This window comes from Nicotiana tomentosiformis, unplaced genomic scaffold (genome assembly GCF_000390325.3).
Source record: "Nicotiana tomentosiformis unplaced genomic scaffold, ASM39032v3 Un00419, whole genome shotgun sequence".
Classification (NCBI taxonomy): domain Eukaryota; kingdom Viridiplantae; phylum Streptophyta; class Magnoliopsida; order Solanales; family Solanaceae; genus Nicotiana; species Nicotiana tomentosiformis.
Genome location: NW_027174978.1, coordinates 6,674 through 21,000, shown reverse-complemented (window position 1 = coordinate 21,000; position 14,327 = coordinate 6,674). Strand labels below are relative to the sequence as shown.

The following is a 14,327-nucleotide window of genomic DNA, read 5'->3' as shown; positions in this document are numbered from 1 at the left end:
GTGTCCTTTACATTGCCAATACCGGTAGGTGTGATATTTCTGTTATTGAACATTGTATTGCTAATTTGTTCATCAATGTCGTAATGAACACTATCCATATGAATTAGTTAAGCAGACACCTATTAGAAAATTGGGCTAAAGAAGAACACCTATGTCCGGAACACTTTACTACTTATCAATAACTGCCAGTATAAGCAACTGGGACTTTCGTTTATTGCAGTGTTTGTATCTACCTGTCATCCTGAAATGAAATGCTCGCCATGAGTCAAAATCCTAAAATTAATTGATGAAATCTTTCACTTTATACATTTATTCCTACATGTTACTTTTGTATGTTGTAAAAAGGAAAGTCCAGCTTCCCAGCTATACAGACACTCGCAACTATATCAAATATATGCATACTGCCACATTATTTAGGTGCCTCCCGTTTGGATCCTACTTCTCTGAGCCACTCAACAACCTCTGTTATAGCTGGCCTTTTGAAAGGATTGTGGTTGACACACATGCAGGCAACATCAAGCACCTTAAGCAATTCTTCTTCGAAGCCCTTGTCTCTCAGTAGAGGATCAAATATTTCTTCTTGTTTGCCCTCATTTCTCATTTGCTGCACCCATACAACCAACTCCCTCGACATCTTTGGTTTGGTCATGTCCACAGGTCTTCTGCCAGCCAGGAGTTCTAGCATCACAACTCCAAAACTATAGACATCCCCTCTCAAAGTGGCTATCCATGACTGACTGTACTCTGGTGGGATGTAGCCGAGGGTACCAACCAGTTCAGTGGTTACATGAGTATGGTAAGGAAGAATCAATCTGGACAATCCAAAATCTGCAACATGTGCTTTAAACTTTTCATCAAGGAGGATGTTACTGGATTTGATGTCACGATGAACAATATGTGGTTCACATATCTGATGCATGTAAGCCAGCCCACAACTCGCCCCCTGTGCAATCTTCAGTCGAGTTGGCCAATCAAGTAGGGATGCTCCTTCAGCCTTCTCGTGCAACCAGTAGTCCAGACTTCCATTTTCCATATAGGAATAGAACAGCAATCTACAGCCATCATGCACACAGTAACCTTCAAGAGAGACCAAATTCTCATGTTGGGCAGTGGATAAAGCTTCCACCTCTGCCCTAAATTCTCTTTCAATTAAACCCATATCTCCTGAAAGCTTCTTAACGGCCAGTGTAGTTCCATCTGCTAAAGTTGCTTTGTAGACCAGACCAAAACCTCCACAACCAATTATGTTTGCTTGGTTGAAGTTATTTGTGGCTTTTAGTATGTCAAAAATTGTGAGATCCTTAATCTGATTCTTATTGGTTGGAAACATAACAAGCATGCTATTATCCTTACCGTTCTCGGCAGACAATCCAGAAGTGGAGTTGTAGGACACAATATCCAAGTCATTTTTCTCAGCGTCACCTCTCGGAAGGATCCTCCTCTTGGAGAATATCCATAATGCTGTGACAATAAGTGTTAAGGCAATGCCGAAGGAGATCCCTAGGATAAGTCCAATTATAATTTTCTTTTTTGGGCTTTTTCTCACTGCAGAAGGTTGTGTAGTTGCCGATTGGTCAGTGCAAGTGTGCTGAAGGATTTGACCGCAAAGTCCTGGATTCCCTAAGAAACTAGTGACAGGAAATGTGTCAAACTGACCTCCCGTTGGAATAGGGCCCTCAAGATTGTTGTGAGCAACACTGAAAGAAGACAAAAAATGAAGACCCTTGAGTGATGAAGGAATTTCACCTGAGAGGTTGTTTCCAGATAGATCTAGTTTCTCCAAGTTAGTGAGGTTGGATATTGTTTCCGGAATGTTTCCTGAAAAGTTGTTATTGCTCAGATCAAGAACAAGGATGTACTTCAGCTGACCAATCTCAGTTGGAATAATGCCGTCAAGGCTGTTATGTCCGAGGTAAATAGCTGGTGGCAGGTTTGACAGTTGATTATATTGCTGATTCGAGGCATTATTTGGCTGAACAAAAACAGGCAACTCTAAAGCACTTCTTTCTACCTGATCAGCAGCCCCCTCTGATGCCAGTCTTCGCAGTTGAGTAAGTTCTATTGGGAAGCCTCCGTAGAGAAGATTTTGAGACAAATCCATGTAAAATAGATTTTGTAGAGTTCCCAACCAACCTGGAATTTTGCCTGTGATTTGATTCATAGAAAGGTCTAGAACCTCTAACTTCCCAAGTTTAACCAGCCATGTCGGTATCTGTCCAGTAAAATTACAACCACCCAATCCCAGAATTTGGAGATTTTGAAAATCTTCAGACCCAATCAAGTTTCCGGCATCGGGCAATGTTTCATTATAGAAGTTTTTTGTGAGGATTAGTGTGGTGAGATTCTTACAACCCTTAAGGACTTCTATTGCTCCTGCAAAATTGGTTAGGCTGTTATTGGAAACCGAGAGGAAGGACAGAGATTGTAAAGACATTACACCAGGCATGATATCTCCCGTCAGCTTGTTAGTAGCCAGACGGATTGCAGTTAATGATCTGCATGAAAAAAAGCTTTGTGGAATGCTTCCAGTGAAGAAGTTATTCCCAAGGTCAATCGTGCTGAGTCGACTGAGGTTTGAGAAATCAAGAGCTGAGAGTTCACCTTCCAAGAAGTTGACCCTTAAATTGAGCACAGTGAGACGAGTACAAGCCATCAGTGAAGGGGGCACAGTGCCATTTAGAAAGTTTATATGGAGGAGCAACTGCTCCAATCTGTTGAGCCTCCCGATATCTTGAGGGATCAAACCTGTCAATTCATTGCCATAGAGTGCAAGGATTCTGAGGTTGACAAGGTTGACAATTCTTTCTGGGATGGGTCCAGAAAATTTATTGGCAGGTAAAAAGATTTCCTGCACTGTTGACACACTATAAATATCATCAGGAATGGATCCTGAAAGATGGTTGAATCCTGCTCTCAGAGTAACCAAATTGGAGCAACTTCCAAATCCTTTGGGAATCTGTCCCACGAAGTCATTGGAGGAGAAATCAAGAACTCTGATGGCTGCAGAGTAGCTGCAGATAAAGGAAGGTATTTGACCAGAGAAGCTATTGTTGCTAATATCAAAACTCACTAAATTAATTGCTGGCTCGAGAAATGATGATCGGATTGTCCCATTGAAGTGGTTGCTGGAGAGATTTAATAACTGGATGGGTGATGGCAATCTATCAGATAGGGGTAATTGTCCTGATAAACGGTTATAACTCAAGTCAATGATCTGCAAGCTACTAAATGACTCGAAAAATCCATCCGGGAGGGGACCAAAAAAGCGATTATGTGACAGGCTGAGTTGCTCAAGTTTGCTCAAGTTTGCAATAGAAGGTCTAATGCTTCCAAAAAGGCTTCTTGATGGAAGCAACAGACTGATTACTCTGCCACCATTATCACAACCAACACCTTCCCAGGTGCAACAATCAATAGAAGAAGACCAATTCAGAGGAGATGGAGAAGAGACAGCAACAGAGAATGATAACAAAGAATCACGATCAAGTTGATTGCAGGAGGCATGACAAATAGTAGCAGCAGAAGAAATTAGAAGTACAAGAACTGTCACTGTTATTAGGTAAAAAGAGTTATGGTGGGGTAAAGATGAAGAATGAAGAGAAGTGAGGAGCATGGCTGCTCGAAACTGATGATATGTCAGACCAGATTGTAGGTGGCGGCTGTCTTTATTATCCGTGATCATTAATTTGGACAACTAAAGATGAGCAAGAAGAAAGACAGTTGAAGATGCCAAGATACTCCAATCAACCATGTGGGTATTTTTTTGCAACTTCTTTGTCCTGTGGATCGTGCAAGACTTTAGTCTAACCCCATGAAGAGGAGAGAGAGAGAGAGAGAGAGAGAGAGAGAGAGAGTAGTTTGATGTTGACAAGGAGCAATTTTTATGTAAAAAAGGTGAGGTCTGAATTCTTGAAATAAAGCGTTTACTTTTGGGACGGCTGGATAGCTTGGTGGACTTTCTTTTTTATTCTGTGGATATTTGTATATTTGCCACCATCATATACTAAAGCGTGTAATATACGTGGGAAAGAGAGAGACTTTACCATACTATTCTCCTCACTTCCTCCTTATTGAAATGCTTTTTCTCCCAATATGACTTGTCTTCTTTATTTTAATTTTATGCCCACTTGCACTAAGTAACAGATTATTACACTCTTTTATTATGGCATGTTGTGATTTTCAAAAGTAGCTTGCACCTATCAGCTATTATGGGTTTGTTGCTATCCGATTTGCTACATGATGGGTAGTACTATTTGGGAGGTGGAAAATGTCTCAGATGATAAAGCAGACCATTAGAGGTGGAGGAAGAGCCACATAGTATATATATTTTTGACATAGTATGTTTATTGGTGAAAGGGAATCTTGGGGCAACCCGATCAACCTACAAAGACAATCTCTCGTGAAAATGCATAATAAAGTTGCGTGCATCAGATCTAATTTAGTCTGGCCCTTTTCCTAGATCGTACATTTAAGTATGTTTATTGGTGCTCCATTTTGATTTTTATGTAGCTGACTTCTCTCTGTACAAGCTGTGCTATAGTCACATGTTATGTTCTTCAACTGTTATCTGTGTGCAAGACATTACTTGGCCTCTTGCTTATTTTAATACTATTACTTGGCTCGTTGACCATTAAAAGAGTTTCCGGATCCATTCTAATTATTATTCTTTTTTAGAGAGAGAATGAAGGTTGGAAGTGAGTTTTTTCTTTAATTAAGGGTTTAATTTTGGTACTTTGATTGTGTAAAAATATAGCTAACTAAACATAATTTTTTAATAGTAAGTCAGGATTGGTGATCAGGTTGATATAGACATGTTCAATGGCTGCTTATTGGAGAAATTGCAGGGAAAGCAGAGGCCTGAATCCCCGGAGTTTGACGGCTTCTCAAGTCATCTTTTAGAATGGTTCGACAAATCTATTATCGGGGACAAATATTATAGGGTTAAAATTCCAAAAGATATATATAGAATTAGATCACTTATATGATAAATCTATACTGTAAGCATTAATCCTTAATCTAAATTTACTATCGCACAATACATAAGCATTAAACTATACTGACAATGTAAAAAAAGTTATATTGCCTGCGTATATAATAAAAATCTAAAAAAAATTAATTTATTTCAAGCGGGGAGTCGTATCATAATGGCCAATCATAATCCATTAGCGAGCACTGAGCCATCTCTGCGCATGATGGTGGAGGAAAAGGGATCACAAATCACCAAATAATAATTCAAAAGTCAAGAGTAGTAATAATAATAACAATAATCCCCTGTTGTTTTTTGTCAAAGGGGTTATTATGGCTTATGAGTTATGAGCATAGTGGGGGGAACACCATCAGATAGGAATCGCACACTAGGCAAACCCTTTACCAAACATAATATATCTCCTACAGCAACACCCAACAGACATAACCACAGCCACGTCTTCAGATAGGATATCCTTAATTAATCCAATAATAGTTTAGTTGCTAGTTGCCAAGATTAAATTAGTTTTTATTGAGGTGGTCATATTTTGAAGGGTTTTCGTGAACATATCAAAGAAACTCAGAAGTAACATAGTTGAACCACCAAAAGGTGGAGTGAAATGGTAAAAGAAAAGATCTCGAGTTTGTACCATAAAAATAAATTCCTCTTAAATAGGAGCACCAAAACCCATTATAGCTGGCTATTTACACGCGAATTTGAATTAGTCAGATCACTAGATTCCAAACGAATCATAATAAAAGTTAAACTAAATATACATATAGTTGGTGCGTGAAGTATCGTCAGTCGCTTTCGCAAATCCCAGTTAAAAATGCTGAGCCCAACCACTAAAGTTTTACCAATTTGAAGAGACCTGTCCATTTTCAAACCAAATGTTCTCCACCAGATGCAGATTCTAAGGTATTCAAATCTCAGTCAAAGATCATCCATACCAGCTTCCTTCCGTCTATATATTGTTCTACCAGAAATGCTTCATCAGACAATGCTGAAAATTACTCTATCCAATGAAAAAGCATTTGCATCTCATTGGTATCCTGGACCACATTTTATTCACACACTCAAAACATAAATTGCAAAGCAGACTTCCCTTTTTATTATACTAGTAATTTGGGTGGGTCGGAGGGGGGTAAGGAAACATAATGGTGCGCGTAGTATGTCGCATTCAATACGTATGTAGTTACATTATGACATAATTATCACGACTTTACTCCACTGACCGCGACAAGGACCCTTATGTGCAAGAGTACTGAAGTTAAAGATATCTCCTTGCTACAACACACTGATTTTATCCAAAGAAAACTTTTTTCTAAGGATTACTATGAAACAATAGGAAAATTTTACAACAGTTACATCTCCTAACTATGACATTTGGAACAGCAATTTGAAGAAAGAAAAGAATAAATATATTTGTTTTATACCCTCACCCCTTTTTCTATCTTTTTTCTCCAAGTGGAAGACTAAAACCAGCTTTCCTACATTGCTGGGAATAATGGGATTGTTTGTCTGCTAAAGATACATAATACAACATGGATAAAACATTCAAGAAGTCAATAATAGCTCACTACCTTGAACATTCTGTTGTAACAAGCAACTCCCTTCATTCCTCCAACCCAATCATCATTTAGGTAGTGCTGCTGGCCAGACTCATTGCTATTCATTTCATTGCCGGGAGTCGAGGAGCTCATTTGGTTGAGGCATGTGTATAGCCATGGCTACTTAGTCTCCATCTACACAGAGTCCATTGCAACAAAGGTTAATTACCAATTTTGTGATCTTGGGATTTGGATATAATTAATAAAGACAGTGGTCAAGAAAAGCAGGATCTTACAAAGCCTCATCTCGCCAATGTCAGAATAAGCATTTTCATATTTACAAGTTCCAATTAACGCCTATATGCAGCTAAAGGAAGGGGGCTTGAGAAAAGGGAATCTAGCATTCAAATAAAACTCATTTCAGGACTCATTAAAGGTGACCAGACAGTGGTGACATTTGTAACCCTTCTTTTTTTAAATAAAAATATAATAAAATATATATATATATATATATATATATATATATATATATATATAAACGCAGTCTGTGTAATGTTTAGCTTGCACGAATTAGTACTTTTTCTATCCAAGCAAAAGAGAAAAATTATCAGATTTAAAACATGCCACTTTAAGACTAATTCAAAGAAAGTGAAAAAATTCCTAACGAATCAAATGCCGAAATATAGGTGGTAGTAGATAAAACAAACAAGCTTTGCATCATAAAGGCTATATGATAACATAGGCACGTGAAGGAGCCTACCTTTGGATGGATCGACATGTACAAAGAAACTTGCAGCAACAATCAGATAGCAAAGGATCAGCATCAATCCTTTAAAATAGTTTGATGTACCTTCCTACATCGTGTAAAGCAACAGAAATTAGCAACAAGCCTATATTACACATCCCAGGAATTAAGTTTACAGGGCAAGATGAACAATTTCTTTTTTTTTTGGGAGGGGATGAAAGTGAGGGGTGTTAAGAAAGAACTACGTAGGATGCAAAACCTGCAGCATGAATGCCACGACTAGCACTGTGATGAAGAGTGTAGCAGTCTCAAATAATTGGAAATTCAAGTCCATGGGCTTTCCCATAAACCAACCAACGATAACACAAAACGGTATCTGCATTTTCAACAGCACGGGATATAAAATTACCAACAAAATGCACAAGCTCTACTATCTATCTCGAATAAAAATATAACCTGACTGACCAAAATTTACAGTGATACAGAAAAGTTAGGTGCTCTCAGGAGAGTAATCAGAAAAATCCATACAAGGATCAATATTATTTTTTTTTAAAAAAAACTATCCAATAACTTAAAAAGTTACCTCAAATAGTCAGAATGCATTAAATGTCTTACCACAAACATTGATATCTGAGTAGATGACCCAATTGCAACTCCAAGTGTGATGTCCTACCAAAGAGGATGCATTAGTAACTATTTTGGAGCAAAAGAGAATAAATTTAGTTTTCTAAGAACTCACAAGCTTATCTTTCATCGCAAACATGATTGCACTGGCGTGTTCTGCCGCATTTCCTACAATTGGAAGCAAGATGACACTAATAAAGGACATGGGCATGTTCAACGAGTCAGATGCACCCTGAAAAAATATTAGTGACATGGATAAATTACTGCGAAGAACAAAAATCAAAGTCACTAAAGGATTCAAAGCTAATATTGAGTCCTTCTGCATTAAGCATGTAGCTTCACTTTATTAGGTGCTTATGGGAGACTGTAAATCAATTAAGTCAGAGCTAAATAAGCTTCTGTCGCAACAATGAAATTGTGTTGGAAATTTTGTGGCTCTATCTTGATTCAATAAAGGGTAGCACGGTGTACGAAGCATCCCACGTTCAAGCAGGGTCCAAGAGAAGGGCCGTGCCCCAAGGGGGTGTGATCTATCTTGACACAATGCTGTTCTTATTTTTTCAGAGTTCCAGGCTTCTTTTTCTTCACCTGGTTTGAGAAAAGGACAAACCAGGTTCAAATTTTTGTGCTCCTATCTTGCTTTTCTTTACCGTGTGTGAAGTATGAATACACCTGGTTGGATTCTACTGTTCTGCTTGTTCTCTCCTTTGCAGCTCTGTTAACATTTTAAATTGTTTATTACATTATAGTTTTTTCCTATGTTCCCGTATATGCTTTATTTGGTACCTTGCGCATATGCATGCATTAGTAAGATCTATGGATAATTGTATTTTTGTTATGTGTTGTTTCCAGTTCCTTAGCCACTAATACTTTTTTCTAAAATAAATGTAATGTCTGGCTCAGCTTATGCACACCCGCATTATTCCACTGAGTACCTACTGCCTCCCACCAACACAAGCACCAGGTACCAAGTAATCTATCTACTTAGGCAGTCGGAAATAAATCACCTAATGTTTTTGCGTCTATAGGAATTTGAACAATGGTCTATTAGGGTTTTGCTCCCACTTCATTGGCCGCTAAGCCACACCCTTGGGTACTTAATACTAATACATGTTCAATATTTATGACACCGTATCCAACCATGGACACGTTCCCTCGATTTTTAAAAGTTTCATGCCTTGATGTCTTCATGCGTGTGCTCGACATGACACCCTTCAGGATCTGTGTTACATAGATTAATTTTCTGAACTAATTTTCTAAAGGCAAATTAATCATATTTTCAGTTTCACTTCTACAGACCCTTGGGACAAAAGGACATACAATTCAAATCTCTAACTTCATTTCATGATTCCCCATGTCTGATCATTAGCCAACTTTTTTGTGGCGTGGGCTTCGCAGTGGAACCAAAAGGCATCATGAGGATTGGACAAGGAAAAGTAAGGCAGTCGATATCTGGAGGTCTACTGCCGCGAGGTTATCTGTTATCGGATAAATTTTTCTCTGATAACCTCAGAAGGGTGTCATGATAAAGCATCTAAGAACTAGGAGGTACATATACCTTTATAAAACTGGTATATACCTTAAAAGAAAGAAACGAAAAAAGAAAAGGAAAAAGGCAAATAGATCACCTCGATGGCATCTACAAGATATCCAGACAGCACCGATATCCATATTGTCAAAACAGCAAGCCACCCTATAGCTTCCCACTGGGTTATCTCAGGTGCCTCTTCTTCTTCAGAATTTTCTGAATTATTTTCTATATCCTGTTTGCATAAAAGATAAACTATTAGATCTACCAAATCATTTATAGCTACATAAAACAATGATCATATATTTTGGTATACGTTCATCTCGAGAACTATTTGAAATATATGCGCTCTTCAGTCTTCATATCAGGCATTTGATTACTCCAATGAAAAACATAATGTAATGAAATAGCAGTAATGAACTTTAGGAAAATCAAACAGCTAAAAGTTAGACCATCTACCTCGCCCACAGAGCTATACAGATTTGGTTGACTCTTGAGCTGAAAGAACAGGTAACTTGCATATGCTATCAGCATTATGCAACTGCTAAATCTTGAAAGAGCCAACTGTGACTTGCCAAAATGCACTTCCGTGTGGGTGAAATGAAGTACAGCTGGAAACAGTAAGCCCATGACTGCCATCAACAATAATCCTGAGTTCACAATGGCAGTTGCCTGAAACATTTAAAATATAATGACCATTTGCACATGACAGCAGAGAGGCACTTAATGGCCACGCTATGAGAAGAGATCACTGAACCGTTACTCATAAAATGTGAAGTTTTATTATTTTTAAGTTTCATTCTTTTTATTGACCAATAAAAGGCAAAGTTGACTTCATTGCAGATTTATTCAAGGACATGAGTAAATGATTCAGAAGAAATGATCACCTTACTGAACACCTGGACTTTCTGGTGATGAATAATCCCACCACTCAAGAAGGCACAGCCAAGCACCAAGAGCATATTCGATAAAATAGAACCCAACAAGGACTGTTTAACAACCCGCATCATTCCATTGTTCAGTGCATATAATGAGATAATCATTTCAGTTGCATTGCCAAATGTAGCATTCAGAAGGCCCCCAACTATAAATCAGGAAAAAAAAATTAGTATGCTGATAAGAAAACAAGAAACAAGTGGTTAGGGGAAACATGGGCTTCCACAGAATAGATACACCCACGTGCAACTGACTCGTTTCAAAAATACACATGTACAGTATCAAAACAAGATGCACTATTCCAGCAAAGGACAATGAGACGAGCTTCAAGCACAGCAAAGCACAAAACCATTTTAAAAGATACAAGAAACTGACTGACCAATTTAATTGGCTTCAGTAACATAAGAGCAATTATTCAGAAGCTTGGTAAGGAATTTTATAGAAACAGACAAAAGAAGCATAAATCCAGACCCCATTTATGGGATCAAACTGGGTTTGTTGTTGTTGTACAAAAGAAGCATAAATACTTCAGCAAGTCTGGATGGAGAATAAAATAGCTTGTCAACAGTGACCTGTAAGATCTTATGATGTCTTTGACAGTTGTATGAGAAACCACATCACAATTATACAACATAGCAGGATTTCCCACCAGCCTTATTAAACGAAAGGAGAGACACAGAGCACAAAGAACATGGCAAACACATAGCAGCAGTCTTTTGAGAAGCATTTCAGGAAGGACAAATAAATTTAGGTTGCCACTTTTTCAATTTTATAGGAGAGAAACATTCAGGTTCACTTCCATTTTCAAAAATCAAAAAAAAAAAAAGTTCATTTTCAAAAGAAACATTCAGGTTCACCTCCATTTTCAAAAATCAAAAAAAAAAAGTTCATTTTCAAAAGAAACATTCAGGCTCACCTTGTACCACACTTCTATCAAAGAGACAAATAATAAAGCTGAGGTGTGGCAACAACCTTATTTTTAATTGTAATTGCAGTGTTTTATGTGGGCAGATATGGAAGAATTAGGATGCTTAATACTAGTGAATTTCAATATGAATAAGGACACAAGGCCGATGAGGTAAAAATTGCTTTTTACAAGAAGGAAAATCTAGATGGTCGAAATGATAGTCCAGGTATTTGCCTATTCTAAAGGTTGAAAGTTTATTTTTCTACTTAATATCTGACATGAAAGACCCTCGTACATCTACCATGAATCTAACTGTGACTAGAACAAATTATGACAAGGTTAATTTGTAAGAAATAGGAACTGCATAACAAAACGAGAAGAATAGGATGAAGTTCGACCATCTAGGCATTTAACAACGATAGACAGACCCCAAAAAGAAGTACAAGATACCTCTTTTAGTAAGTGATCCACAACAGGTCATTAGAACTAGAATTTAAGTTAAATGCAGTTGGTCAAAACTTGAGGATGGCGATGTTTTCTGTCGAATCCTTTGGAAGTACATTGAAGTTTGTTTTAGCTTTAGGTTACGCGGCACATACTTCTCTAAAGTTTTTATGGTGCATTACCTATCTGCTCCCTTCCCCTGACCAGCATTGGTGTAGCATGTGCTCTCTGATTGCTGAATTGTGGATTAAAATTCCCTGCTTCTAAAAACTGAGCAGCAGCTTCAATTTTCTTCCATGTTCTGAAACTGAAGCACTTTCTCTTTAAGATGTCTTCAATTAATCGTCTCTTTCTCTTCTCCACCACCTTAGCTCGTTGAAGAGAATCACCAAATGAAAGCATCTTCCTCTAAATTATACTGCAGTACATTATCTCCACTTTAGATGCGTTACGTTCAGCATATTGCATTCATCTAAATACCATTTATAGTTCAGAGTTAAATGGAAATGCTGCTCACTCAGCCACTTCTAAATCCACCTTGGACACCATATTTTTGCCACTTATGGTAGTCTAGGACCAATATCCATTCAGCTGGGAGGAGAGCAGGGAAGAATCCAGAAACATGTTCCCCCAACTTAACTCACAGAATCCCATCCTTGAATCACAAAAACATGTCATTCCCCTTCACACTCTTACTGATCTTGAGTACAGCATCCTGTCTTTCTTCCTTTTTTTAAATGATAAACTGAGTACAGCGTCTCTCACATGGTTCGAATGCCTTGCGAGCTACCAAACAATTGATTCATGTATTGGAAATAACCAATTAAGTTCACGATGACACCTAGAAATCGATCAGTTATTCAATTCGAGTACCTCTGCAGCATAAACAAGCTTTCGAGAAGAAATTGGAGGACTACCAATTAATTGGTCCCCGAAGTAAAGAATGAGGGCTTGACCCAACTACTTTAGGATTGAGACAGAGTTGATTGATCAACAAACTCTAACTGGTTGAAAAACACTTAATATGCATGAATGTGTAATTCCAATTGCATGCATTTAGCGTGCCTTAAAAGAAGATAGAAATGGAGAAACAAATGAAACAATTAAAAAAATGGAGTACCTGTTGGCCCCGTATAGAATGCGAGCTGCCTGTAACAAGAGGATGAAGAAGGCTAATAAGCACACAAAACAGAATAGCAGCAGAAGAGAACTAAACTAACTTGGATAACATAAGCTTACTCAGTCGCATAACCCAATCGCTCAGCTAAAGGTGTAATACCCAGCAAACTGAAGAAAAAGACCCAAGCCTGAAACATCAAATTGTTCCCAAAACAAGGATATAAGCACAACTGAAATGAAAAAGCAACATGGACTACTAAAAAGGTGCATGTGGAAAAAGGTTAAAAATAATCATTACATGTTTTCCAGTAACATAGTGCAGCAATATGGCCAGAGGACCAAAAGGAAGCAACACATTGATCTTTGCTTTGATAATAACAACATATATACTCCTTAAAAGGCTGTTCTGGTACATCTTTCTTAAGACCCTAGACGAGCGATAACTTCTTGGCGATGCAATATGAGATGCCTCATAGTGCAGACCGTCCATTTTATTAGTAGCCTGAGATGAGCTAAATGAAATCTCCTCATCAGATTCAAGTTCTAGTTTCTCCCCAGCAGATCCCATTTTGAGTACAGCCTACAATCTCCTGAAAACATGATAAATAGCTGAATAATTGGACGAGAAAAAAAACGATAACACAACATGGGCTAATAAATAATTGCATACTCATTAAAGTTGTGATTTTTTTCTCTAAAAGTACCTTAATTAATCAATGGAAGATGCTCAAACACAAGTTTACAGGGTCAGTACACCAGACGAGACCAATTCAAAGATGAGTCAAAGTAAGTCAGCTGAGAAAATAAGAATGAATAACGAGATTAATCAGAAGATTATGATGCAACAAAAGGAAAAACAAAATTTTGAAGTTGATTGTGAGAGATTGACCAGATAAAGATTTGCCACAATAGATAAAACAGAAAATAAAAACAAATATAACCAACAAAGAATAGCATAAAGATTGAAACTTTACCAGTGAAAACATCAACAAATCGGCTAATGGAATCGTCTGTCTGCTTAACTTATTTACTGATTAGTATTAGTGCAAGAATCGATTATCCAAAAATACATACAGTAATCCTATTATAGGTGTAATTTCTGTGTGTTTTCTGTAACATATACTACTGCAAAGTAAGGAAAAAAAAGGTCCCTGAAGCTTAGGTTATTGGTCTGAGATAGAGGTGCTGGGGAACGGAGCCGGCAATGGAAGAAAATATATGACATAAAGAAGAAAGATATGAAGCTTCGTAGAAGAAGCGCCTAATGTGCTCATTTTGCTAATTTTCAAATTAATAATTGATTATTAGTACTAATTCTCAAATAAACAAATCAAGAATTGATTGGAAAAAGTAAAGGTACAAATGCAAAATAGTGGGATATTTGGGGTATTTTAAATTTCTGGGATAGTACGGGGACAGACAGTTTTATAGTGGAAAAGCAGGGGGTTACATGTAAAGGGGAATGAGAAATAGCCATATTTACTACTCCTAATTGATAATAACTACCG

The 14,327-nt window shown here is 37.6% G+C and overlaps 2 protein-coding genes across 4 annotated transcripts; both read right to left on the bottom strand.

The window, feature by feature from the left end:
* Nucleotides 1-261: 261 nt before the first annotated feature.
* On the bottom strand, nt 262-3,959 carry LOC104107037 (tyrosine-sulfated glycopeptide receptor 1). Its single transcript, XM_009615725.4, has one exon. The coding sequence runs from the start codon at nt 3,680-3,682 to the stop codon at nt 410-412; it is 3,273 nt and encodes a 1,090-aa protein (XP_009614020.1). The 5' UTR covers nt 3,683-3,959; the 3' UTR covers nt 262-409.
* Nucleotides 3,960-6,267: 2,308 nt separating this feature from the next.
* LOC104107038 (vacuolar cation/proton exchanger 3-like) lies at nt 6,268-14,105 on the bottom strand. Of its 3 annotated transcripts, XM_009615726.4 has the most exons (13): nt 13,794-14,104; nt 13,524-13,614; nt 13,118-13,409; nt 12,940-13,007; nt 12,821-12,849; nt 10,301-10,497; nt 9,873-10,085; nt 9,514-9,648; nt 8,001-8,117; nt 7,877-7,930; nt 7,521-7,637; nt 7,277-7,370; nt 6,268-6,711 (listed from the first exon to the last, which is right to left on the bottom strand). In XM_009615726.4, the coding sequence occupies exons 3-13, from the start codon at nt 13,385-13,387 to the stop codon at nt 6,701-6,703; spliced, it is 1,305 nt and encodes a 434-aa protein (XP_009614021.1). In that variant the 5' UTR covers nt 13,388-13,409; nt 13,524-13,614; nt 13,794-14,104; the 3' UTR covers nt 6,268-6,700. The 3 variants fall into 3 exon arrangements, with proteins under 3 accessions (XP_009614021.1, XP_009614022.1, XP_009614023.1); XM_009615727.4 differs by lacking the exon at nt 13,524-13,614 and having other exon boundaries at nt 13,794-14,105; XM_009615728.4 differs by lacking the exons at nt 13,118-13,409; nt 13,524-13,614; nt 13,794-14,104 and adding an exon at nt 11,883-12,118.
* Nucleotides 14,106-14,327: the final 222 nt, after the last annotated feature.

Coding starts and splice junctions, on each gene's coding strand:
- LOC104107038 (XM_009615727.4), bottom strand. CDS start 13,387: ATGGGATCTGCTGGGGAGAAACTAGAACTTGAATCTGATGAGGAGATT. Junction 12,850..12,939: donor CGATTGGGTTATGCGACTGA/GTAAGCTTATGT, acceptor CTCTTGTTACAG/GCAGCTCGCATTCTATACGG. Junction 7,371..7,520: donor TCGTGGCATTCATGCTGCAG/GTTTTGCATCCT, acceptor TACACGATGTAG/GAAGGTACATCAAACTATTT.
- LOC104107037 (XM_009615725.4), bottom strand. CDS start 3,682: ATGATCACGGATAATAAAGACAGCCGCCACCTACAATCTGGTCTGACA.